The sequence below is a fragment of the Vigna unguiculata genome, chromosome 2 (assembly GCF_004118075.2).
Source record: "Vigna unguiculata cultivar IT97K-499-35 chromosome 2, ASM411807v1, whole genome shotgun sequence".
NCBI lineage: Eukaryota > Viridiplantae > Streptophyta > Magnoliopsida > Fabales > Fabaceae > Vigna > Vigna unguiculata.
The window spans coordinates 3,716,170-3,744,132 of NC_040280.1; the positions used below are offsets into that span (position 1 = coordinate 3,716,170).

The 27,963-nt window shown below is 35.5% G+C and overlaps 2 protein-coding genes across 2 annotated transcripts; both read right to left on the minus strand.

The window, feature by feature from the left end:
- Positions 1–899: 899 nt before the first annotated feature.
- LOC114173784 (RNA helicase aquarius) lies at positions 900–13,097 on the minus strand. The gene is made up of 14 exons (XM_028058376.1): positions 12,442–13,097; positions 12,257–12,346; positions 11,881–11,943; positions 11,159–11,245; positions 10,876–11,022; positions 10,599–10,759; positions 10,061–10,295; positions 9,792–9,902; positions 8,168–9,226; positions 7,778–8,041; positions 6,791–6,976; positions 2,992–4,146; positions 1,935–2,279; positions 900–1,595 (listed from the first exon to the last, which is right to left on the minus strand). The coding sequence occupies exons 1-14, from the start codon at positions 12,868–12,870 to the stop codon at positions 1,290–1,292; spliced, it is 4,638 nt and encodes a 1,545-aa protein (XP_027914177.1). The 5' UTR covers positions 12,871–13,097; the 3' UTR covers positions 900–1,289.
- A 5,195-nt stretch (positions 13,098–18,292) lies between these two features.
- Positions 18,293–18,956, minus strand: LOC114173145. Its single transcript, XM_028057387.1, has one exon. The coding sequence runs from the start codon at positions 18,891–18,893 to the stop codon at positions 18,423–18,425; it is 471 nt and encodes a 156-aa protein (XP_027913188.1). The 5' UTR covers positions 18,894–18,956; the 3' UTR covers positions 18,293–18,422.
- Between the last annotated feature and the right edge of the window lie 9,007 nt (positions 18,957–27,963).

Genomic DNA, 27,963 nt, shown 5'->3' on the forward strand with positions numbered 1-27,963 from the left:
AATAATGTAGTAGTAAAAGAAATAAAATCAAAAAGTTATTGTATTGTAAAAATAAAAAATCCACAAGTTTTTATTGTGTTGTGTAGAAAAATGTATTATAAATGTATTGTGTTGTATTGCAAACTTAAAACCATCGTCGTACAGAATAAGGCTTTTAAAAGTCATTATAATCCACGAGTTTTGACATTGGTATTTCAATGCTAAACTTCATAGTTGGTTTCTTTAAGCCCTACCCATACCACACCACGAATTTCGCATTTCCTTTATGCTTTCCCTACTTTCTACTTCCACCACAACATAAAAAAATATGAATACATCTCAATAATATCTTATACTTAACTCAAAATTGTATTCCTAATTATATTAGAATGACAAATAAATTTATATACATAAATATTATTAAAATTGTTTTGATGACACGATCTATTTAAATTGATCGAATGTAAGTATAAACGTAAATAAATCTTATATCATAATATAATAAAGAGATAATATGGGAATATATATATCTCATCTTCTGATATCCGTTCTAAATACTAAAACACTACTAATTTATATAGATTTCATTTGAAATTTGTATAATTATATTTTTTTATTTGATATTAAAGAAAAAAATATGTATATTTTTTATTACATTATTAATATTTGTTAATCTTTAATGAATATTTGGACAGATATATAATATATACGATAATGAGTATTATATAATTTTCATACATCTCAAATAGCAAGAAGTCATCCTAGAACTGATAATAATCCGAAAGATCTTGTACATATTCTGAAAAGTGAAGGGTTTTATTTAAATAATAGATAAAAGTATTTTAGTAAATGAACTATATCTATGGGGTGAAAAAAAAGAATGTACATAAAATTTGGATAGTTTGCAGGATATCGTATGGTGACAAGAAACACAAAAATATCCGCAGTTTTTCCTTTTTTAACAAAAAGAAGAAAAGTTACATAAACGTCATCTTATCCTATAGTAGTGAATGTCGGTGCTACTGTACAGCATAGTAAGAGATCTGCATACCCTTCTTTCTGGGGGACTAAGATCTTAATCAGGTAAGACATTCAATCTACAGCAAATTCATCTTCTATCAAAATCTCCATATACGGACTACAATTGGTACAAGCTCATAAATTCCTCCACCCTACCTTTCACATCAAAAATCTGATTTCCCATTGCTACATCTTGTCAATTTCACACTGATTTATCTAGACATAGAACTAAATGGCATGACCTACGGATATGTAACTTAAAAATAAACACAAGTGTAATGGATGCTTGCTTACTTAGAACCACCTACACCGGTCTCCTCCTTTGCAACACCATCACTGTTATCAACCATGGTAGCATCTTCCGAGCTGTTCTCGGGTGGCATATTTTCAGCCACATGGTTATCGACAGTTGTAGCCTCCTTGATTTCGTGTGGCATGTCCTCTGCTTGTTGTGGCGTATCACTGTCCTCCGCTTGTTGTGGCATATCACTGCCCTCCGCTTGCTCTAGCATGTCCACGCTGTTTTCGTTATTTTCTGATGGTTCTACTTGACCAGAATAAGGCTCATTTTGATGAAACTCCTGTCTCAACTTTACCTGGAAATATGTAGAAAAAATAATTGAGTCTTTTTGTGAAATAAAACCCAGAAAGAATATAACCTATGGCAAGTAAAGGAGTACAACCAAAGTTCAGCCTGTATTAAAATAAGCTAGCGTAAAAAATATTATCCCACAACAAACATCTCATCGGAATATTCCAGGCATCACGCTTAGAAAAAACGGAAAATAAACTTCACGGAAAATATTCCTTAGCCTGACTTTCTAAAATTTTCGGTCTGGATGAATTTATGTTATTAGAAAAAAGCAGGAAAAGTATCACAATAACTGAAGATAAAATGGAGAACATTTTCTTGTATTATGAGATGTGAGACATACCTGATACAGACTATCTATGATACTCCCCATCTCCTCAATGCCACTGACAAGATGTATATGTTTAGATCCAGGATCTTCAACATCTCGTTCAGTATATGATGTAATTTCATTCAAATTAAGGGCAAGGTGGTCAGGTCTTTTAAGAAGCAGCTGAAATGTCGGTTGCAGCTCATAGCATTGTTCAAAAAGGGAACGACGGCAAAAGACGTACAAACCAAGTCGAGCACGTGACATTGCAACAATCAATCTTCTTACATCACGTAGGTGACCAACAAATCGAGTACGCACAAGAGATAGCAATATAAAATCATTTTGCTGACCTTGAAACTTGTCCACTGTAGTAACCTGAGAGCAGTCATTTATAGAAAACTGACATAATTAAGAATCAAAACTGAAAAAATGTACAACAATTTCAGAGATGTTTTCTCCAAAGTCCAAAACATCATATAAGAAAATGGTATCAGTATGCAAGGTATGACTTGAGTGCGACATTGGAAGTATGCATGGGGTTTTACAAAGCTTTGGGCTCTCCAACTTCAATAGCTAGTTTTTTGTGGTGTGGTTTAAATATATTTACCAAAAGTAAAATAACCTTCCCTGAAAGACAATGACACTACCCTTCCCCTCCCGTCTAATTTTAAAAATGACCCACTCCTCCCATGAGAAATGAATATGGGCTAGGGTAAACAAGCTACTTGCAGGTATTTTTCTTTATAAAATATCCACAGCATCATCTGCAATGTAATCAGTTCTTAACCCTACAATCAAATTGGGAAGTTTAGAAGGTGAAATGAACAATATAGGTAAAAACGATCCAAAGCTGATAACAGGCATGTTTAAAACATCATTACGTCTTCTAAAATACAAAACTCAATAATATGGCGTTAAAGTTAGTAGTTGGTGACACAGAAAGTGAAAGGGAAAGGAAAAGTGTCAGGATCATACCTTGCTTGGAGTGTATGATGTTTAAAACATCATTAACACCACCTTCCATCAAAGAAACAACTTTGAAATTTGATCTAAAATATAAATTAAAAGTAAAGAATGAGAAACATACCTTGCTTGGAGGACCAATGAAATGATATGGAACACATCTCCTATTTATAACATCTCGGATGAGAAGTTTCTGACCATTGTAAGTAGTCAAAATGGATATCTTATTTGCAGGATACCCTAAAAGACGCATGTATATATAGACACTGACAACATATTCTGCTTCTCCCTCATTTTGGTAAAACCAAGGGGATGGAGTCGTCTCCCCCTTAGCAAGGTAATCGGGAACATCCACTAACTGATAATCATAAGCAAATCCAGCATTTGCCCTTTTGAATATGACTTCTTCCTTTACAGAAGGAAGGTCTCCCAATTCTCTGTATCTCCAATTGTAAAGTTTAGCTATACTTGGCCTGGCTCTTCCTTGAGCATTTAGCTCAATGTAAGGAATGCCCAATCGGACAAACCTGGTAAATAGACTCTGATCCATGTGACTGTACTTCTGAAAAGCCATATTCTTCACAACAGGAGGTAACTGGTGATGATCACCAATCAGAATACAGCGTTTAAGCCGTGCATGACCATCCTCTTGCCGCTGGAGTAACATTGGAATGAAAGTCTCAATTTCTAAAATTTGGGCACTTTCTTCCATTAACAAGTTGTCATACTTAAAACCTAACTGGAGGAAATCTTTCCTCTTTAGTGCTGCATGGGTGCAAGTCATAGCCACAATCTTAGCCTGCTTGGTCATTAAATAGTTAGCCCTATCAGCAGTTGACTTAAGTAATTCGAATGCCCGGCACTCTTCAAGTTCTTGAAACACGGTTTTAAGATGACAAAAGCACCCCATAGCAGCTCGCATATCTTTCTCAAAAGACTCGCCTGTAAATACGGGAAGTGGTGTATCAGAGAAGAACTCTTTGAAGGGGAAACGATCTCGAACAAATGTTGACTTTTCTTTATTCTCAGCACAAGCAGCAAGAAATTGCTCCCAGCGTGAATAAACATGAAGTAACCAAAAGTATCCTGCAGTTTCACAAGTGTAACCCACATCCTCTGGTAATTGAAGAGATCTTGCCAGTCTCTCCACTTCACTCAGCAATTCTAACCGTCTCACAAGCATAGCATTAACGCGACCCTGCCGACTAAAATCAAGATCAGTTGCTAGCTCTTGTTCTCCTTGACCAAGTCGAAGAAGATACCGTGCAGGAACATCTCTCTATAAAACAAAAAGAATTAAATGAAACAAGTGTCAAACTTACATAAAGAAGACAGAATTAATAAAAAAAGAAGTTACCAAGTTCAAAGTTAGAACCCTCATTAGAAAAGGTTATTCCCAACAAGAAAACAACACTAAAACCAGGTTCAATTTCAAGAAAACTAAACATTTGGTTGGAAAAAAAAAACAGTAAGAAAATAACAGACTAATGAAAAAAGCATAAATGATGAAGCCCAAAAATTTCTTAAACTGCAGAGAACGGGAAATATGGAACTATGTTTGGTAGTTATGAGTGATAAAGGGTTGTATGGAAGATAAAAAACTAATATGATCAGAAGCTTTATCAGAAGTTAAAAGAGAAACTCCAGAGATCATTCCAAATGTACTTCAATCTGCAGCAAATCATCCCTTTCACTGTCTGAGTTTCCCTTGAAGTTCTCAGCCACTTCCATGTTGCCGTTGGAGTACAAAATAATCCAGAGAAACATGACATGCTGGCACCAAAACTTCCCCCATATATTATTCCCTACTTTGGAATTGTTTTCGTATATTTGATTTGTTCCAAAGGATCGTCAGTTGGTGATAATTTTAGAGGACTTACATAGCACCATAATTTGCATTAGTTGGATGCATCAGATTCAATAAAAGCTAGAAATTTTACTAGTTAAGTATTGCCTCTAGAGCTCATACGGGAACAAGTAGTTCATCTACCGTTTCATTGTTGGAACTGTTTAACTTTTTTGAACAGGTTAACTTGTCAGAATAATTTAACTTATTTTTTCAATACTTATTTGTCAGCTGGGTGTAGTAGTTGAAGATCTCACATGATCTAGAGATGTAACCAAATTTACAACAAATAAATGGTGCAACCTCACCTTACAATTCCAAGTTGTGAAGTTGTGTTAGGATACCCTAACTATTGGCCTGTCATGCTACCACTATCAAGTCACCCATAAATTTTTATTTCTGACACCACAGATATTTTGTCCTCAATGTGAGGGGATATGTTAAAGATATTATATCAAGTAGAGATATACCCAAATTATAGTACATAAGTGGGTATAAATCTTACCTTACAAGTCAGTTTTGTAAGACTAAGTTAAATTTAAGTCTACTTTCTAAAAATAGTCCTTTTAGTCTTTTCAATTGTTCTCTTTTGTTTTTGTGATGTAAGGATTGTTACAAACACATGAACCAGCTAAGATAAATCCATCTGGTAATATTCTTTCCATATTTTCCACTTTGTTTGTCATTGCCCAATTAGAACATTGTTTGCCTCTATCTTTCTATTCATTGGAAGTGTTGGAGATCCCACATTCACTAGGAATAAGGTTAGATTGTAATATATAAGCAGGATGTTATCCTCATTTTTCAAGCCAGATTTGTAAGTTTGAGTTAGGAATAAACTCACTTACTAAGATGGTATTAGAGTCTATCCTAGTCAAGTTCTTTGGTGTTATTATGACACTATTATTGGACTCCTGTTAGACTACCCTTAAATATCTAATCCATGCTCAAGATGTTCATTTATATGCATGAGGGGATATGTTGGAAATCTCGCATCAACTAAGATCAAGGTCAGATTGTAATATATAAGTAAGGTGCAATCCTAATTTTTCAAGCTGATTTTGTAAAGTTGAGTTAAGCATAAATTCACTTGCTAAGAGGAAGAGATTAAAAAGTTGGATAAGTTATACTTAATTATGATCCTTGGTGCCATGAATCACAACAACATGGCAGTGGCGATTGCAGATTCTTCGTGGCAGCCCATAAATACATGAATTAGCTAATAGATAAATCCATCTCTTAGGCATCTTTTTCCATATTTGAAGGGCATATTTGACCAATCTACAGAGTTATTAGTTTTATTACACATTTCCAGTTCAGTTTGTATGCTTTTTTTAGCAGTTTTTGTCCTTTTTTCATTTGCATCTATCCATTCTTAATAAATTCTTGGTATATGAAGAAAAGAAGGCTTCTAACTAACTTTTGCACAAGGTGTTTGTTTGAATAAATTCTTTACAAGGATTTATAAGAAAATATTAAAGCAAAAAAAAGAAATCCAAAAGTTAAAATTAAATTATGCATAAGCTAATTTGAAAAAACCCTCTTCTATATTTTGTAAAAAGTTGTTTTTAACTTGTTCATAAGCTAATTTTAGCCTTCAATGAAGCTTGTTTCATTTTTTCTCTCTGTTTTCTTTTCCTACAAGCACATATGAAAAATGTATACAAACAAGTCCAATGTCTCTTAGACCCCTAATCATTGTAAATGATTAGACTTAATTAACTAATCTAAGTTATAGAACAATGACTACGATGCTTGAAGTATCTAATATTCTAAAATAATTAACAACAATTACTAAAACACTTCATTGATTTTATCCTCAATCAATTCATTACCAAACATATTCCACATACCAATTACAAAGCTTATAGTACGTGAGCAAATATAAGGTTATTTCCAATAGTTGCTTGAACCACTGAGCTCTAGACCACAACACAGTAAACTTATCCTTGCTTCAAGGCTTCCCCTACCATAAATAGGTACATAGTAATAATTTCATATACTAGGACATTAACTGTTAAATGTTAATCAAATTCAAATCACAAAACATTTAACGAGGAGGAGAAAAAAAATTCACCTGCATTATCTTCTCAAATAGGTCATTCAAAGCCTGATTTGAATGAGTAATTATCAAGGTTCTTTGAGAAGGACAATTATGATAAAGAACATTCAGAATTTGTACAGCTGTATCAGTCTTTCCTGTACCAGGTGGTCCCACAACCATCGTTAAACCGGGCTGAATGCCGGAGATAATTGCTTCAACCTGCTTGCAGAAACATTTGACATTATCATTAATATTACTCCTGTACTCAGAGATGGAGAATATGATAAAGTAAATGGTGGGAAATGTATATGGGGAATTTGCTCATCTGCAGTTGAACTGTAGCCAGAGAGAAAGGAAGAACAGAAGCTACACAATTTTTTAAAATGTGTGAACCAGGTTTTCCTTTACTTGCCCTCTCCAGCTGCAGCTACTGACAGAAAGCTAATGTAGCAAGAAAAATAAAAACAATCCAATTTCTTTGCAAATTAGTAGAACAACCATCAACAGAGCACCACACAAGGTAAACATAATCTTATTCTGTAACACAGAGTAATGAGGAAGCCTAGAAGATATGGGCCATCCTCTACCAAATGCATGAGAAAACTACATAGATTCCACATTGCTATAGAACCATGGGCTCCTTGTTCTTGTAAAAAATTTTTGAAAGGTTGCATACCTCACAAACTATCCATTTCACATTACCCACAATACTAAAGGGAAAAAGAACATGAAATGTGATGCTAACTACACTCATAACGAATCAAGAAACAGAAGCGCTGCTATAGCATCAATGTACAAGTTCCAAACCTACGTAGGTTAGCTCCACAACATGTATGAAAACACAAGCACAATATTTGTACATTCCAGGTGAATCAAATTAGCCACATGAATAAATTGAATTTTGGTCAAATAATCGCAATCAACTACAGTTAGGGAAGCAAGAGGCAGAGTAAGATAAAAACAAAAATCAGTATGCATGAAACGTGAAAATATATGATTGAGATCAAGAGCTGAATGCACCTGAGTAGGAGTAAATCTAACTGAATTTTGTTTAGGCTGGTCTTGAGGATATGGACCAGGATCTGGAGGAGTATATGCCTCAATAATTAGTGTTTCTTTCTGATAATTAGTATCAGCCGTATTGATACCATTTGTAGCACCAGCAGTAGACATAGCCTTCCCAGTAAGAGATCCATTGCTTGGTTTGAGTGTTCTCGGAAGCTTGATCTTAAAAGGAGGCCTTGGGTTCAAATTTTCTGTGCCATTGGAATTAATAAAAGACACCTGAAGGATAGAGTAAATGAGAGGAAATCCCACAATCACCAAAATTTCATACCAGAATCCCGAATGAAAAACATCAACCACACCCATGCAACAAAAATTTTATGAATTTGAAAACAAAATACTCACCTCATAATCCACAAAACTTTCTTTCAAGTGATCAGCATCAACAAAAGTATCTTTGAAATCTACTGTCTCTAATAGATCAGGCATATTAGTCCACTGCGCAGCAGAAGGATCCCCATAACCGAGAAAAATGTTTTCCAACCACTTAGGAACAATGCAGTATTCATTCATTAAATCCCTTATTGATTCTAAGATGGCTTTAAAATTGTTTTCTTTTGGCTTCCTCCTTATCAACACATTAAATGTACCATAAACATCGTCTGCCCCTTTCTCGGCAATATTACTTACATCCATGTGATATTGTGCTGTATCCAAAGCCACAGTTACTGTTCGCAGTTCCCCTTTCGGTGGTTTCCACTCATCACGTTTAATCCTTCCAGAAAAATCATTCATAAGGTTTCCTTCCTCATCCCGAATCTCAATAACTTCACATCCACGTACATATTGTAGGCCAAGCTTCTGTGGAACGCTAGCCTTGTCTTCTTCTTCTGCACTAAGAGGCTCAAATGATGGACGAATAGATAGTAAAAACAATACATCATGTTCTTTGAGTGCATCCCATTCTGATCTAATCTGTGCTCTGTAGCTGGAAATACTATAAGTAACTTCTGCAGTCACAGATGATGGTTTGACTTCTCCAATGTTAGGTTGTTTAACTTCAGAAATTTTGAATTCTTTGATTGGCACTCCCATTCTTGACCAACCACGAAAAGCAGTTTCTCCATCATTATTAATATATGCAAGAAGATGTGGAACAGCTTCCTGAATGTCTTCACGTATCTCATATGTTGATTCAAGTCTAAAAAGATTAAAATTTCGAAGAAGATAATCATGAAGTGTTAAGAACTGTAAGTTCAGCTTTGGTAATGCTAAACAGCCTTCTCCTGAGTAATTTATGCTAGGTACAACACTTTCATCCCACATAATCTGCTCATTTGGGTAAAGGGGAAGAGCATTAATAGCTTCTTTTTGAGATTGTTGCTTCTCAAAATAGGATACCATTACTTCAATAAGAAAATCAACCCTCTCTGACCAGGGGTCTTCCTTAGAGACCAGTTTGAGCTGCATAATAGAACGATGTCAAAAAACAAAGTATGTGCTATTGAAAATCACGCATGGTGCATTCTTGCAAACATCAAAATTCCATTTCTAAAATTAATCAACATAACTGTTGCATGAAAAAATGGAGACACGTACATTAAAATATCAGTTAACCCCATTACTATACAGTAAATATAACAAAAGATCACCTCTCCTTATGATAATAAACAGAGGAAGCCAGTATGCATTTTAAAAGGGAGGGCTAAGCAAGCTTTTACATTCAGGAGGAGGACCTCACAATTATCTGGACAGTTATAAAAATGACAACCATATTGGAAAATATTAAAGATAAAAGATACCGCAAAACTGAGAAAAAAAAAAGTGATATGAAATAAGAAAGGAAGAAGAAGAAGAAGAAGAGAAAGAAGAAGTGAACTATTTAAGTGAAATAACTATAATCACTAGCAATAGTGATAAAAATTAGCAATCAATTCTAACTCTCAACATTCATATGCAGTACAGGAAAATTGAAGACCCAAATCAATATTATAAGAAATAGAAGAGTCAAGTTATTCCATTAGCATACCTTACAGCAAACAAACTCCCTTAACTCCTCCGGAGAAAGAACAGACAATTTCTTGGACAGATTAGCACGTTTGTGAATAGAACCAATGTTAGTCAAAGCAAGTTCCCGCAGCTACAACCACAAAAAAAAATATGAAATCTTGTACACAAACATGAAATTAAGGGAAGGTAGAATGAAGAATGACATGATATTAAAGTAATACATATTATATTAGAGTAGGACTTTAGTATATTGTGTTCATTCAGATTAAATTATATCTAAGGTCCCACCTTTTCCATCTTTTTAAAGGCAAGAAGCTGGAAAGACTGCAACCGACTGTAATGAGTTTCAAGAACCTCATGATCTGTTAACTGTGTTCCTGTATGATCATTAATCTCAAACCCTTCATAGAATTGCAGCAAATCAACCAACTGGGCAAAAAGTTTCCCTTTTTCATGCCTATAGAGTGCACTTAAATGACATTTTGCAACTACAGCTACATCAGCCACAAGAGGCCTCAAATACCTACAAATCAGAATTAGAGTCAGAAAATATTTGATCTGTAAGACTAGACAAAAAAAGGATAGTATCTACAACAATTCCATCTTCCTCCAAGCGTTTAAGAATTGGATCCATTTTAAGTTCAACCACAATTGCCAGGAAGGAATAAAAATTTGCCAATTTAAATCATGGAAGTAACTTAGATACCATTAATAACACTACCAAAATATATAAGTAAAATTTAAAATATATCATTTGCAGTATTAGAAAAAAACAACATAGACCTCCCTTAAACAGGAAACACTACAGATAGTCAAAACAAAATACCTCCTCGTTGGTAATTGACTCAACAGGTCAATTAGAAATTCCATAAACCTCTCACAGTACAGGACACAAGCATCATTAACAAGCCCGGAACCAGTACCATCAAGCATTTCATCGTCCCCACCAGAAAATTGTTTCTGAGGAAATACTTGTGAATCCAGTATCTAAAAAGAAATACAATAAACAGAAATTCAGCACAATACTTTCAAGTAAAAATATTTTGTTACAAGGAAAACATTACACATTGTAGTGTACATTCAAACTTTTTAACAAACAATACCTCAAGAAATTCTTCTATGAGGTTTCTCACGAACATCACTTCAACTGTAGTTGAGGGATCTAAATGTAATCCACCTCCTTTCACAGGCTCCTTCTTTATCATCCTTTTCCATTTCTTGATCAAACCAGGATTAAGACAAAGCTCCATCTACATAGGTGAAGACCAACGTCCCAAATGGCATTTAGCATGCAAACAATAAAATTTAACATTAATCATAAAATTAAGAATATGACTAACAAGGTAATGTTTCATCAACACATAAATTGATTTTATTCAATCTTACCTGAAAACGACCATAAGATAAACTGTGCCAAGATTTCAAACTTGCTAGTCTCAATATTGTCCTGCTAACAACCTCATCTTCCAAACTCTGCAATGCAAAGTATTAGCTTAGCTACATTTAACAATGATCTACGGGCCTATTAGGTTCACTATAACTATTACAGTTATAATGGGAAAGCAGGATGTATGGAACAGAATAATATGTCCATTCCTAGAATCACTCTTGTTAGGCATCTTAAATATTGATAGTCCATTTTGTTTCGTTTCTGTTGGACTTCCTTATTAATTCTCCAAGTAGCACCAACTGACAATCATTAACAAGAAGCCAAACTGCAAACACGCCCGTTCAAGATGGGATGATGGATTGCCACATGTACAGCAACAGAATTTGATGACTTGAGAATTTGGAAATTATTTTCTTCCTTTAGGTTATTTTCTTCCATGATCACAACTTTCGCCAAAATTAAAATCGGAAATGATGCACTCCTATTATATGTCTCAAGGTTAAGGAGATCTAGCAAAACAAAAGATATTTGAACAGTGCTGAAGACGTGAAGACTGCGTAAAGCAGTAGTAACTCAACAACAATGTAAGCCTCTACTTCAAGTTATGATATGCCTCCATACACACAGTCAAATAAAAATATATGATTAAATTAAAGTCAACAAAAAGTGTGCATGATCTAAAGTAAGAGAAAAGGCGCAGGTGCCCAAGTAAGCCTACCTGAAAGGCATTTATCATGAAAACTAGATAATTTATCTTCTCTGCTATACTCAGCTCCCGTCCCTACAGTCAGATTAAACACAAGGCTTAGCAGCAATGTCATAACTAACATGGGATTCTAATTGTAGAGTCAAATGCCACGGTTCACACAAAGAAAAGAGCGGAATGAAAACTGTAAAGCAAAGGTTATAAAAACACTTTAAAAGGGTCAAGGTTCAACCGTAACATCAAGGTTGTTCGACCTAAGTGACAGAATTGCTGCAACAATTGTGGCTGTATTGACTAAATTAGAGTGCAAGTTGCCGCAATGTCAAGGACTGCATTGCAACGAAACTAGAAAATCCAACTAAACAAGAAAAATTGATGCGACGGATACCTCCTTTAAGCGAAGAACCCTCTCAAGAAAGCCTTTGAAAGCGTCTTTCCTCTGATGGAAGCAAGTCCAAGCAGCAACATTCTCACGAAACTGGAAGCAAGGCAAACAATATAAGTAAAACATGAATGAAACTGAGATGAAACAACGCAACACGAGGACGAGAAAGAGAAGAGAAGAGAGAGGACCTTCTCGTTGACCATGATGATGATGGACATCACGTGCTCGAAGGTGGCAGTGAGAGGATCGAAATGAGGCCACAAATAATTCTCGAGATACTGGCTAACCTCCAGAATCATAACGCGTTGCAAGGGCACGGGTTTGGAACCCTCCTTCACCAACAATTCGGTCTCGTAGATTTTGCGAACCAGGTCAGGGTCCAGCTCCTTCTTCTCCCTCGTCGCCGCTGCTTCGCCGCTCGTCAACCAGTTCGCCTCCGCAATCTTCGTCAGCCGGTCGCGCTGAATCTCCGACAGAGTGATGCTGCTCGTAACGGCACCACTGCCACCAGAGGTTACATTACCTACCGCTTTGGGCTCCGCCGGCGTCGCAACCGGGTACTCGGCGACGCGGTGGCGGCGGAAATCATATGTCCCCGTCCCGTAAACCTTGGTCATGATGGTTGCAAGGGTAGGGGAAGTAGTGAAATTAGGGTTTTGCGGGTTAAACCCTACACAAACCAAATACGCTTTTCTTTTGTTTTGGCTCTTAAGATTTACGTCTGCATACGGCAGTTAGTGAGCATCCACTCTCCACTGGGCAAGATTTAGTGTTGGTTCTAAGCGCGCAGAGCATTCGATCTGTTTATTTAAACGGAATGATGCTTTAAAAGTTTTGTCCCAAAGGTGCATCATACTACTACTTCCCTTCACCATTTTCTACTACTACTTGTTAATCAATATTAATAAATTATAAAATTAAATGTATATTACAATCTTTGCTATATTTTATTAATTATTAATAACAAAATATTAAAACCTTCAAAATCAAAATCATTTGCTGTCAAATTTTGTCTTCTATGATTTTCGAAGGTAAATCCATTTTAATTTCAAATGTACCACACCTAGTCGGCCTAACTAAGTTATATCCATAAAATTCGTCTACGTAACCACCAATGACGCAAATAATAATTATCATGTATGAACGAATGATAAGTACCCAGCCCAGACCGTCAAAGAAATAACCGGCCTAAGCTGCTAACTGAGAATAATTAAACACGAACTTAGCAATAACTTAGCATATTCAGGACACTACCAGTAAGGCCCTTGGGACCCACGATATTCGAATTAAGGAGCCTGGATCATGACCTAAGCCTACCTATGACCCAAGCAGGAGCCCAGCCCATGACGTGGCAGGACATAATTAATAAACCTATAAATAAGCATAGACCTCAACAATTAAAGGTACGCATTCATTACTCTCCTAATTACGAGATTTGACTTTCTAAGAGATTTTGCTGACTTGAGCATCAGAGTCTCTTCTGCAGGTAACCCCTTGGATCCAAACCAATTCACACCAAGATATCCACAGGCGACATGTATCAGCCGGGAGGAAGCCTACTGAGGAGATTGCGGACCAGAGTAAGGTAACGCTTATGTATGGCATATCTTATTTGTTCTCTACAGGAATAATTGGCGCCCACCGTGGGACACGAGATAATACCTTACGGACCAACTCGCATTCTTCCGAAGATGGTTTCTACCTGCAACAGAGCAGGAGTTAACAAGCAAGCTGGAGCAGGTCCCTCAGGACCTACTAACATCAAACCCCAGACTTGGCCGCCATCCTAGACGGTCAAGCCAAGATGCAACAGGAGCTGGCTGATTTGAAGAAGCGTAGTGCTGATGAGATAGAGGCACTACGACAAGAGAACTCACGCCTAAGGCGAAAGATTGAGGTCGATCCCACTCAAAAGGGAAAGGCTAAGGAAACATCTGATGTCGCAGGGTCCCCAGCTTTCTAGCCCACTAAAGAAGAAAGCGAGTACAATCCCACCCCGCACAACTTCACTTCCACTTTTCCCACCCTCGTTCACCATCCCATCCCCCCTCACCTGCTACCATCCGCTCAACCTAGGCATCGTCATCCTTTTACCGATTTCATCGCTAACACTCCCCTCCCTGCCCAGTGGGAACCTTTCACACTGGAACCCTACACCGGTGAGACCGACCCAGACGAACACCTCCAGGTCTACATCACCCACGTCGCCCTCTACACTTCCCATGATGTTGTTTTCTACAAGGCCTTTCCTACCACCCTTAAAGGCCCTGCCCTTGAATGGTTTACCACCCTTCCACCATACTCCATTGACTGCTTCGACACCCTCTCCCACATGTTCACCACTCACTTCACCGGCAGCTGCCCGCATCAAACTACAACAATCTCACTTCTCGGCGTCAGACAAGAACAAGACAAGACGTTCCGGGCTTTCATTGACCGTTTCAGCAAGGCTGCTCTTCGTACACCACACCTCAACCAAGAAATGATACTTCAATGCATGGCGCTCACTCTTAAACCCGACCCCTTTGCCAACAACGTCTACCTCCACCCACTCGCCTCCATGCATGAGTTGAAACTCCGCGTCGCCGACTACGTCCGCATGGAGGAGATGCAAACTCTCCATACGAAATTTTGCAATGACTACACACCCTCCACAACAACCCCCCTCCAAAACCTTCCCGACCTGACCCAAGACCCCGAGAACCCCGCTTCACCAGATATGCCCCCCTAAATGTCTCTAGATCTCGTCTCCTTGACGAGGCCTTACAGACCGACCTCATCCCACCACCACGCAAGACGACCACTCCTCCCAATGCAGACATGACTAAATATTGCCATTATCACCGAAACCACGGCCACACCACAGAGGAATGTAAAGCACTCTAAGATAAAATTGAAGAATTGGTTCGTGCTGGTCATTTCTGCCGCTTCGTCAGCAGAGACGACCACCCTCCCCAATCCAATAACCCTCCTCGTTCTGACCACCGACGCCCTCCCTGCGACTTTCGCCACGACAAACGCCCAAGCCAACCTACAAACCACGACCCCTAACCGGCTCGCACCGATGTCACCCCTACTGACCCTCCCCTACGCGGCACTATTAACACCATCTCTGGTGGCTTTGCTAGTGGCGGATCCACCTCATCCGCCAGAAAGAGACACCTCCAACATATCTCATCCATCAACCACATTACCCATTCTCATCACAAACGTCGCATGCCCCCTATAACCTTCACGGACGACGATTTTCATGGCCTTGATCACCAACAAGATGACCCTATGGTCATCATCGTTGAGATAGAAAATTATGCCGTCAAGAAAGTCCTCATTGACCAAGGCAGTTCCGTCGACATCCTCTATTGGGCAACATACGAGAAACTCTAACTCCCCAACACCGCCATGGTCCCATACGATGAACCGATATATGGATTCTCCGGGGAAAAGGTTTCCACCCACGGTTACATTGACCTCCATACCATTTTTAGCGATAGCGCTCAAACCAAGACAATTCCTATTCGATTCCTTGTCGTCGACGCGCCCACATCTTATAATGTCCTCCTCGGTCGACCTTCACTCAACACTCTTGGCGCTGTCGTCTCCACACCTCATCTGGCCATGAAATTCCCATCCCCATCCGACGACATCCTTATCATTCATGGCGACCAACGACTCGCACGCGAATGCTACATGGCCAGTCTACGCCCACAGCTTCCCATCCTTCAAACCAATCATATTGAACGACCACCCGACTCCGAAATAGCCTTATCTGGCGATGATCTAGACCCTAGAGTGGGTCGGGATGCCCGCCTCGAGCCGGTCAAAGAAACCATCCCTCTAGAGCTCCTTAATGGACGCGCCATCAAACTTGGCACTGGATTACAACTTGAACAACACTCACCCGCTCCAGTGACAATATACCACGGTCCACGCTCTTTGCAATAACGGGAGTACAATTCAGCCACGAGTTCAATAGTCGAGACCACCAGAATAACGACGACTAGTTTCGGACATCAGTCGCAACCCAATCATAACCGGCTTTGGCCGGCCAACTAGTTTCTGCTATCTCCTCGGGAGGGTCTTCCCTCACCTCGATTATCGTCTCCATCGGAATCCTCCCCACCACAGCCATTGGACTAGCACTTTCCTCCTCAAGACACCTACCTACACTCCCTTTAGACTACATACTCCCATTACTTGACGACAACAACGACACACTATCACTAGTACTAGACATACCTTTTTTGAATGAAAGATGCCGGCAGATACAAGGGACTAGTCGGACAGTTCTAATGCACACAAATCTTTGATTTCAAAATCCTCACAAATGTGCCAACAAAAACAAACTCTTCACAAAATCCGCATTTATAAGTGACGACTCCAAACGACACAACTTCTTCCTGCCAAAAGTCACAACCCATATGAAACATCACAATGCACACCAAAGGTCACAACCCTCCAAAATGACGACGCAACTCCCTTTTGGATTAGACTTCTGACACCCTTTCACCTACCGCACACCTCTTCACATCTTTACCCTTAACATTGTTCATCACAGTTAAAGGCTGGGAGATTGGTGTACCACACCTAGCTGGCCTAGCCAAGTTATATCCATAAAGCTCATCTACATAACCACCAAGGACGCAAATAATAATTACCATGTATGAACGAATGATAAGTACCCGACCCAGACCGCCAAAGAAGTAATCGGCCTAAGCCGCTAACTAAGAATAATTAAACATGAACTGAGCAATAGCTTAACATATTCAAGACACTACCAGTAAGGTCCTTGGGGCCCACGATATTCGAATTAAGGAGCCTGGATCATGACCCAGGCCCACCTATGGCCCAAGCAGGAGCCCAGCCCATGACGTGACAGGACATAATTAATAAACCTATAAATAAGCATGGACCCCAACAATTAAAGGTACGCATTTATTACTCTCCTAATTACGAGATTTGACTTTCTAAGAGATTTTGCTGACTTGAGCATCAGAGTCTCTTCTGCAAGTAACCCCCTTGGGTCCAAACCAATTCACACCGAGATATCCACAGACGACATGTACCGGCCGGGAGGAAGCCTACTGAGAAAATTGCGGACCAAAATAAGGTAACGCTTGTGTCTGACATATCTTATTTGTTCTATGTAAGAACATCAAATATTTTAATGGAAATGTCTTACATAAAAATTAAGGATGTAATAATAAAAAGTTAAATTTAGTTTGAAGGTGACTTTTCATCTAATAAGTTAAGAGAAAAGTCATCAAAGTAGATATTTTGTAAGAGAAATTTGAAACATATGTCTTATAAGACTCTAATGTTGAAGCATGATGATATGACCTGAAATTTATGACTTTTAATTTTAAATAAATAAGATTAGGGGTCATAAAGCTAACTCTTATCGTAACAAGTTCAGAGAAAATATCATTACAACTAATTTTTCATAAAACCTTTGGTTGGAACAAAAGTTATGATTTTAAAGATAATGTTACATGATAAGATGAACAAAAAATAAATTTAAGAACTCGTGTTTTGTAATGAAAATTGCCTCCTACAATCTTTTTAGTGTAGTAAAAATTATCATGATATCTTAAAATTAATATGATACAATAAAAGTCACACAAAGTAAATTAAGATCTTACTCTATATTTTTATAACGAAGATGATTTTAGTAAGACTTTGTACTGTTATGTTCTTACTTGGTGTAAGTTTTCCATATTCTTAATTATAGATTTCTTATCATCTTTTAATTGGATAATATCTTCTAAGAAGTAAAAACCAATCTGTGTAGTTTATTTATTTAATTTGTATAATTTATTCATTTAAAAAGAAACAAAATATGTATAATTTTCTTTTAATTGTTTACTCGTAAAAATAATAAAATTAATGTAATAGAAAAGTAAATGTGTTTTCGCTATTAATAAAAAAAAAATAGTCATGTGTTTCCTATGTGATACATGGCTGATGAAAATTTCTTAATTGCAAACTAGATTTCTCCCATTAAATAATGAACTGAGATTTAAAGTCTTTAACGGCAAAATGTGAGAAACAGAAAAGATGTTTGAAGGAGATATATATACAGAAACTGTAAAAAGAAAACACCTAAATTAAATTTTGATGATATGTATGAAGGCGTAACAGCAGAATAGAAATGACATGAATTCTATAGATCTCAGTGAATTTGGTCGTCATCGGAGGGCGGAGAAGGATCAAGCCTTGCGGCATCCTTAGCCCACTCGATGAGTTTCTGAACTTGAGTCTCTTCGTCGTCTTCGCTATCTTCTTCATCTTTGCAATAATTGGAATCGGAATTGAAATTGAAATTGGAATTGGATGATTTGGCCTTGAGAGCATCAAATCTGGCAGTGAGATCTTGATTTTGTTGTTCTTGTTGTTTGGGGTTAGGTTTGGTTTTCATTTTGAGAGCTTGGAATCGACGTTCCAGATCAAGATCCAGATCTAGACCCGTAGCCGTACCCGGATCCAGATTTAGAGTAGAAGAAGAAGCACGGGCGATGTGGGCTTGGGAGAGATTCAACAGAATCTGATCTTGCGCTGCCTGCAACATTTCTTCAACTTCATCTTCTATCTTCGTCTTCGTCTTATTCTCCTTCTTGTTACCCTTGTTGCTGCTTCCTTTCATCTTTTTGCGTTACACTTCACTCAAATCCCTTGCTACATCCCAATATATCTCTAATTTTTTTATTTGTTATTTCGTATTATAAGCCGAGTAATTTCTTATGTTAAAAAAATAAATTCAGAATATTGTTAAGTAAACCATAAGAAGATATATTTACTTTTTAAATGTAAACTTTCTTCTTTTAGTAACATAATTATTTGTTTTAATCATAACCTAAAATAGTCTTTTTAATCTCATTATTTATTTCACATTCGTAATAATAAAAACTTCTAAAAAATCTTTTAAATTTTAAAACTCATGTGTGATCACTTCTCATCAACTAAAATTCATAAATACATTTTTATGGTATTAACCGATGTATAATAAGCGTAATCTATAGAACTAATTGAATTTTAAAGGATTAAGATTGTCTTTGGATATGGTAATTTAGTGTTTACACAAATGAAAAAGTGTATGTCAGACTATATTTAGATTTGTTGATTTCAAAGCGCCATTTACGATTGAGTATGAGTCTTTGTAATTATCGAAGTGAGAAGATCCTCAGGAAAAGTCACAACATTGTTTTAAATTTACTTATATAACCCCTCACAATTTAACATTTTCATGCATTCTCTACTTGTTTTTGAATTGGGTCGAGTTTTCTGAAGAAGAAAAGTGATGAAGATGAAGTTGAATAATCAATTATCTAGGAAATGAATCAATTATGGGAGTTGAAAAAATGCATAATGACTAAGGTGAATCGATTTGCCTCTCACATGAAAACCAAAATATAGATTATACATTTTGTTCAAAATCACATAATTAATTCGACTATACGCGAAGAATTAGTTCTCCCCCTTTTTTTACGTGCTCCCAAGATCACCTATTTGCAATGCGGGTGACTTGGTGGTATTCCTAGTCTCATGCTCATGGTGGAGTCTCTGATAGTGTGGCATGATGGTGCCTTGTTGGTGTTCTCCATGACTATCATAGAGTACTACCAATGAAGATGGGATCTAATAGGAGCATGAGTATTTTTTTTTTTTCTTATATAAGGATATGAGATAATAATATGGATGAATTTGTGATGAGAAATTGAATTGGGGTTTAGGGATGATAGAGTTTTTGCAGATGCGAGGAAATCTAGGTGTTTCCAGGTTCTTAATGCGCCGCCCGACGGTATCCAATATGCAGCCAAGCGATACCGAGCTGCCAGCAGTGATTTGGCGTGCTCAGTGAGAAACAAATTAAAGCTACAGGCGTTGTGAATGACTATTAGTATAAAATTGAGGGTGATTGTATGATGTAACAACTATAAAATGGAATTGTGTTGATCTTTGAACCATATTTAAGGAGTCATAGGGAAGCTTGAAATGAGTATCACAGTAGGTTAGAATTGTATGGGTTCTTGTATGTCTAGATTGCTGGTATGAGATTTGTGCCTAGTTGGAGTGTTTGTTATTTATATGCTTAAAGTGACATATTAGTATTGAGCAGACTGTGTGTGGATTGATGTTGAGTGTCCTTACTAATCTATATGTCGGGATTTTGTGATATGAAAGTAGTGTTCTTGTAAAGAGGTGAGGTAATGGTATTATTGGAATACCGGTTGTAGTGCAGCATGCATAAGCAGGGGATTGATCCTTGTGTGCTTAAACTCCAAATGTAAATGTATGAGTACTTGCCTTGGTTGATGTCTCTTAATGTGATGATTTGATGACTGTAGTATTGGAAATGCTTGAATTTGGTGATCTGGATGTAAGACTAAGTGATTGGATGTGTTGGAAAACCCTTGGAAATGCCTAAACCAGTAGAAGACTGGTTTTACTAGTGTGGCGTCTGGCGGTAGGAGAAGCTCCGCCAGGCGATGAGCCACGAATAGGAGAATCACTGGGTGAGTGGCACCTAGCGGTGTCCCTCTACCGCCAGGCGGTCTGGAGCTTGTTCGCCTAGCGGCGCTTGGGAAGCGCCAGGCGAAAGCGTAGGGGCAGGGATCCTTTGCAGATGAACTTGCATGGACGTTTTCTTTTTTTTGATAGCTTGGTCAGGGATATGTTGGATTGGTTACGAGTAGGGAGGTTTGTAACGGAGATGTGAGATGCGTGATTGATGCAGGCGGGGAGGTTCGTTTCTATTGTACTCTTGTGTGGGGATACGAGCGGGTAGGTTCGTATGTTCCGTGCTCACACTTGAGGCTACTATGAGCGGAGAGGTTCATAGTAGGTGTTCACGCATGTTGGACTACGAGCGGGCAGGTTCGTAGAGTTGGACTACGGGCGGGGAGGTCCGTAGAGTTGGACCACGAGCGGGCAGGTTCGTGGGAGCATGATAATCCCTAAGAACCAAGGTTGTGAATGTATCTTTCTCATATAGGTTATGAGATTGGGGTATAATGTTATAAAAAGGTCAATAAACTAAAAAATTGACTAAGTTAGATTGAGTGAGGGACAATTCTTATTATCTTATTGTTTGTATTATTTTTCTTTCTCAGCTCACCCTTCTTGTTTGTGTGTTTGTGTTTGGCGATGATCACGTGACTTGTTACGTGGGAGCAGATGTGACATCAGGTGAGAACGCTGATGCATAGCGACGGAGCGAGGGCTTACGATGGGAGATTTTTCCTTATATTTTATTTTCATGCATTTTGTAACAGACATTATGATGTTTTTCTCTATTATGAACCTGTAATAAAGATGGAGTAGTATGATTGGATTATCGCGAGAAAAGTTTTAAATTTTCCCGCGCTTGGGAACTTTATATAATGTTTGGATTTCCAAAAGAAATTTCATGATATATGCTTTATCTAGTAATATCCATCTGGGGTGTTACAGTTGTGGATAAGTACCTGCTGCTGCCTTCCACGTCAAATTTTTTAATTTTTTTCCTGAGAAATTTTTCCTAAAGTTTGAATATAAGTGACGGATGCAAAATCTCTAATCATCTCCTGGCAACAATGTTTGTATAGCATGCAACAAACAATTTAATTGATAAGAGAATGTCCACATATTGTTAAATAAAAAATAGAAAGTGTAAAACATAGCTTTTACTAGCCTGACATGAAAGTGATGGAGGAACATATATTGGGACCACCATATCTCCCTTTCAGAAAGCACTCATTCAAACCAATTATTGGCTGTCAAAAAATGAAATTATCTTTGCAGGCTTTCAAACACATATAAAATCTCATGAAATATGTTTTCCCTTCAATTGTATCAACCTTAACCTTTGCAATTGACCTTGGATCTGATATAATAATCTCATGGACATATTCATATATTCTTTTAAATTGATCTTTAAAATAACCTTCAACTTGGTCATTGGCCAATGTCCTTGCTCTACGTGTCATTGACTTACTCACATTCACATTCCAGTTCCTTGCTATTTTATTATGAATATCCACAGCCTTTGTACTTGGATTATCTCTTATTGTGTTCTTCAATATATATGTAATTTATGACAATTTGTTTTTTTACACTCTCACCAAATATGAAGAAGATATAGGGAGAATCTAATTAACCATAATGTAGAGCAAAAGAAATAACTTATATAACTCTTAAGTTTCGGCATCTAAACATACTAAAGTTGAAAGGGATAAAAAATAAAAATGTATGTGTAAAAAACTATAAAAGTTAACATATTAACCCTAACATCCAAAAAATAACAAAAGCAACAATCTTCATATATTCTTAAAAATTATGTGTTTCATTAACAATATGAAAAATTACAATCATAGTGCATCCTACTTAAATTAAACTACTTAATGTTTATAGAGACATTAACTAAAAAGTTGATTTTTTTTTTCTAAAACAAACACCTATTAGTCAAGCGTCAACACAAGCCATATAAATTTAACTCCAATGGTTAAACCATTTTAGAGATGGTAGCTAAAATTCACAAGTAACTTTAAAGGCTTTCAAGTTCTGTGTTGTTTGTAGTTATACAATAATTTGGTAAAAGTAATACCAACAATTACAAAGATGAAACAAATGGTGATAGACCAAAATGCTACGCATATCAAGAAGCTTGGCCTATAGTACGTAACAAAACTTAGTTCCTTCACATCATAAAACATCCATTTGCTTTGAAGTTTAACTCTATGCATAAAAAGAGTAGAATTTGTAAACATGCGGATTACCTAAAATATGAATAAAGGCATAACTCAAATTATACAACATGAAATGTTGTTAATATCACTAGAAATGTGGGTACCACCTATAATATATATATATATATATATATATATATATATATATATATATTAATTTGAAAATTTCATAATAATTTAAAAATAAAAGGATTAAACACAACAATGAACATCAATATTAAGTGGCACAAAAACATACACCATGAGTTTATTACCCTAGAATAAATTATTTTTCCAATCCATTAAGTACTTGAAGAATAAAGCAAAAATTACAAACATGTTTGTTAAATGCAATTGAGGAATGCAAAATACAAAATACAAAATACAAAAATTTTCTCTCAAAATATAAAAAGAAAACTTCAGAAAAATTGACTTTCAAAATCGAAAAATAAGTATAACCACAAATTATAAATTAGTTCTATCTATTGAGTAATGTAGATTATGTCTTGTGTAGAGTAATGGGATCTTGTGTATCACATGATTGTAATCAAACATCCTTCACCAAAAAGGCCACATTTTCCAAAATGGAAAAATAGAAATTAACATTGCAACGGGTGAAGCAAAAGGAATAGGGTTTAGAAATTAAAGATATTTTCTTATCGGTAGATAAAATACATACATCTCCTTGCTATTGCTACTTCAGAGTTAGAGGATGCAAACCCTTTCATCGTTGTTGTTGCGATTTTGGGATAAGCATAAACAAAAACACATTCTTTCAAAAGAAAAAACATATGAAAAGTAAATCAGATGATAGATTTTAGGCTCATACCAAGGTAAAAAAGGAGAAGATACGAAGAAAATAATGAGGGGTTAACGCACTAATGAAAATAACTTCTTTCAAAATAAATGAAGATACCAAAATCAAATTAGGTTCAAGAATACCTAACCTTCAAGTTTATGGTCTATGAATAAGGAGTAGTAGAAGAAACTTTGAAGAAGAAGAATAAACTTTGAAGCTGAAGAGAAACTTATGAAGAGGAATAAGGAGCCGAAAATTACATCCATCATATCAATCAATTTGTGACTTTTCATCAACCATAGTAACTTAAACACAAAATGGAAGAGAAGCGTGAATGACAAAAATACAAAAATAGCACTGCATAGAATGAGATAAGAAGATAAAGATGAGGATATAATAGTCAATTGGCCAGAAAATAATAAAATGACGAAAAAACTTAAATTTAGGACAAGTGTCAAATAATTAAAATGGTTAATTATGTAATTGACCTAATGCTGTATTTTCTTATTGATATGGTAGATGTTAGAAGAAGTTGGAACATTTTCCACAAAATATACTCTAATAGTTATTTATTTCATTTGATATTAATGGTTGAACGTATGTTATTAATGAAAAATATTAAATGATGTTAAAATTAAAATATCATATACCGGATACCCACATTAGTTTAGTATTCACATCTCTATTTTTAATTTTACATTTTAATAAAATCGTTTTTTAAATTAAAATAATTTTACTATTTTTATCTTTTAAGTAACAATTTTGTTAGATTTATCTATTTTATTCATTTATTTTTAAATTTATTATTTTTAAACCAAAATAAGTATTTTTAATAAACAAATATCTACGAAATAAATAAAAAATATTTATAATAAGTTAAAAAATTATTTATCTATACTTATATATACGTAGGAGATATACCATTTCGGTGTCCACATTTTTATTTTTAATTTTACCCTTTAATAAAATTGTTTCTTTTAATTCAAAATAATTATTTTACTATTTTTATCTTTTAAGAAAATGCTTTGTTAGATTTATCTCTTCCATTCATTTAATTTATTTAAAATTAATTACTTTTACAATAAAAAAATATCTTTAATAAAAAAATTATCTACAAAATAATTATATTTATAATAAAAAATATATTTATATTTACTTTTAAAATTACAAAAAAAAAATGTTTTCACTGATAAAAAAATATTATTCCAATATTCGTAAGATTAGTAATTGTATTTCCATAATAATAGAAATGTTAAAATATGTCTTTGGTCCTCATTTTCATAAGTAAAATATTGATTTTGGAAAATTTGATGCAATAAGTTTTTTTTTTTCGTTAGTACTGTACTAACGACATTGAAGAGATGTCACATGTCAGTTTGTGATTTTTTTAATTTTTTTAAAAAAGTTAAAAATTTGCCACATATTAAGCTGATGTCGTGTCATGTGACAGTAATAGTATGAGCTAGCAATGGACGATGTGACGTGTCATTGTCACACCATGTGTTATTTCCTCATTCTTAATTTGGTCATTGTGTTTTATTTTGTCTCAATCTAGTTCTAATTTTTGTAAAAATCGAGCAATTTTTTCCATCTATAATTGATACCAAATTTATTTTTTATATAAATGGTATACAAATACTTTGATTAAAGTTGATATTTTTATTAAATATTTTTAAATTAATATTTTACATTAAACTTTATTTAAAATTGTTTAAATTTGTATTGATATTTTATTACATCATACGTAGTATTGTTTTTTTATTTGAATTTATATTTCAAATAATTGTATAATTTTAAAATGTGAAAAGTTCAATAATGTCTATACAAATATTTGAGTTGGTGTAAAAATAATATTTGTATAAATTTAAAAATGAAATTTTAAAATAATTTTAAACAATTTATATAACAATTTAAAACTAATAAATTTGAAATTTGAAAACAATTTTAAAAAATTAAATGTGAAATGCAATTTTAACTAAACTTAGTTTTGTTAAAAATATATAATAAAAATATTAATTTGAATAAAAATATCAAATTTAATAAAAATATTAGTATAATATTTATATAAAAATTAATTTTTGTTTCAGTTGGAGAGGGATGAAATTGCAAAAACTTACAAAAATTGAGACTAAATTCAGACAAAATAAAAATACTGAAACTAAATTGAGAATGAGGAAATGATGCATGGCGTAATAGTGATACGTGGTACTGTCATTGACACGGTCACATCACACAGTCACTGTCACACGACACAATGTAAGCTTGACACATAACAAATTTTTATTTTTTAAAAAAATAAAAATAAAAAAATATCAAAAAAATCATGAACATAAACGTGACACCTCTCTAACGTTGTTACTATAGTACTAACGAAAATTACTTTATTGCATTAAAATTTTCAAAATATGAACCAAATTAGATAAATAAAAAAGGGACAAAATTGATATTTTCTTAGGAAAAATGGAGACCAAATACATAATTTAACCTAATAAAAAAAATAGTCAAACTCAAACACTTTTTATCATTCCATCACCGTCATTGGCCCTAGATAAAAAGAAAAAGAGGTAGACAACATTGTATAAAAAGAAAAGAAAATCTGGAATCCTAAGATATGCATTTTTTTAATACATTTCATTTCGAAAAACTCATTTTAAAACCTTATCCAAAATGTTGTTTTAGAAGTTTAGTTTATAAAACCTTATCCAAAATGTGTTTTATATGTTTTGGAAATTTTATTTTGAAAATTCCTAAAACCATGTTTTAGAAAGTTTCTTAAATATATATTCCATGTCACCTTTTTAAAAGGTGAAATGGTCGTTTTGAATATTTGTGGGGTGTATGGATAAATTGTAGGGGTGCATGAAGTAAAATATATTGAATAAAATATATTGATATTTTATTGGGGTGTATGCCTCCAATAAAATATATTGATCGTGATGATAAGCTAGTTTTGGATATTTTTAATTCAATTTAATTTGAATTAAATCTAGACTGAATCTACTTTATCAATTATATTAGATTTGATGAGATCGATCTACTAAAATTTACTATTAGATTTATTGGACATGGGCCTGAACAAAATTGGATCCATCTCAACTTAACCCTATTCAACTTGATTTTCAAATTGATTAACTTACCTTGACCTTAGGTTTGAGTCAACTTGACTGAATTTTCAGTTCAGGCCAACTACGCTCTACCTTCAGCTTGTACTAACGTTGCTACCTTTGGCCCGAATCGATTCGACATTCGACCCATACCAATTCAACTCAACCATTATCTTAGGCACAACCTTTGATTCGAGTAGACACGTCTCAACTTGTATCTCAAGCTAACTTATGTTGACCATCGACCTAGGCTAACATATCTCAACCATCGACTTGGGTTGACATGTCTCGACCATCGGTCATGGTTGACACATCTCGACCTTTAGTCTGAACTAACTCAACTTGGCCATCAACCTGAGCTGAGTCGGCTTGACCATCAACCTCGGTTGACTCAATACGACCATCCTCTCGAGTCGAAATGTCTTGAGCATCAATGTAACACTCTAGCTGGATATTACTAGATAAAGCATATATCATAAAATTTCTTTTGGAATTATGACATTATATAAAGTTCCCAAGCGCAAGAAAATTTAAAACTTATCTCGTTGTAGTTCAATCACACTACTCCATTTTTATTACATGTTCATAATAGAGAAAAAGCATCATAAAATTTATTACAAAATGCATGGAAATAAAACATAGAGAAAAATCCCCCATCGTCTGCCCCGCTCTGTCACTATGCATCGGCGTTCTCACCTGGATTCACACATGCTCCCACGTGACAAGTCACGTGATCATCGCCAAACACAAACACACAAACAGAAAGGGTGAGCTGAGAAAGAAAAATAATACAAACAATAAAATAATAAACATTAAGCCTCACCCAATCTATCTTAGCCAATTTTTAGTTTATTGACTTCTTTATAACATTACACCTCAATCTCATAACCTATATGAGAAAGATCCATTCACAACCTTGGTCCTTAGGGATTATCATGCTTCCACGAACCTACCTACTCGTGGTCCAACTTTATGGACCTCCCCGCCCGTAGTCCAACTCTACGAACTTGCCCGCTCGTAGTCCAACATTCACTTATCCAATTACGTGAATCTCACTTCTCATCGAAAGGTAACACTCTTGGCTACCAATTATATTATTTTACTTTT

Excerpts from the sequence above, each read along its gene's own strand:
- LOC114173784 (XM_028058376.1), bottom strand. The coding sequence starts at position 12,870 with ATGACCAAGGTTTACGGGACGGGGACATATGATTTCCGCCGCCACCGC. Across the intron at positions 6,977-7,777 it reads TTAGATTTACTCCTACTCAG|GTTGAAGCAATTATCTCCGG; the intron begins GTGCATTCAGCT and ends TTCTGCAAGCAG. Across the intron at positions 4,147-6,790 it reads TATTTGAGAAGATAATGCAG|AGAGATGTTCCTGCACGGTA; the intron begins GTGAATTTTTTT and ends TTTGTTTTATAG.
- LOC114173145 (XM_028057387.1), bottom strand. The coding sequence starts at position 18,893 with ATGAAAGGAAGCAGCAACAAGGGTAACAAGAAGGAGAATAAGACGAAG.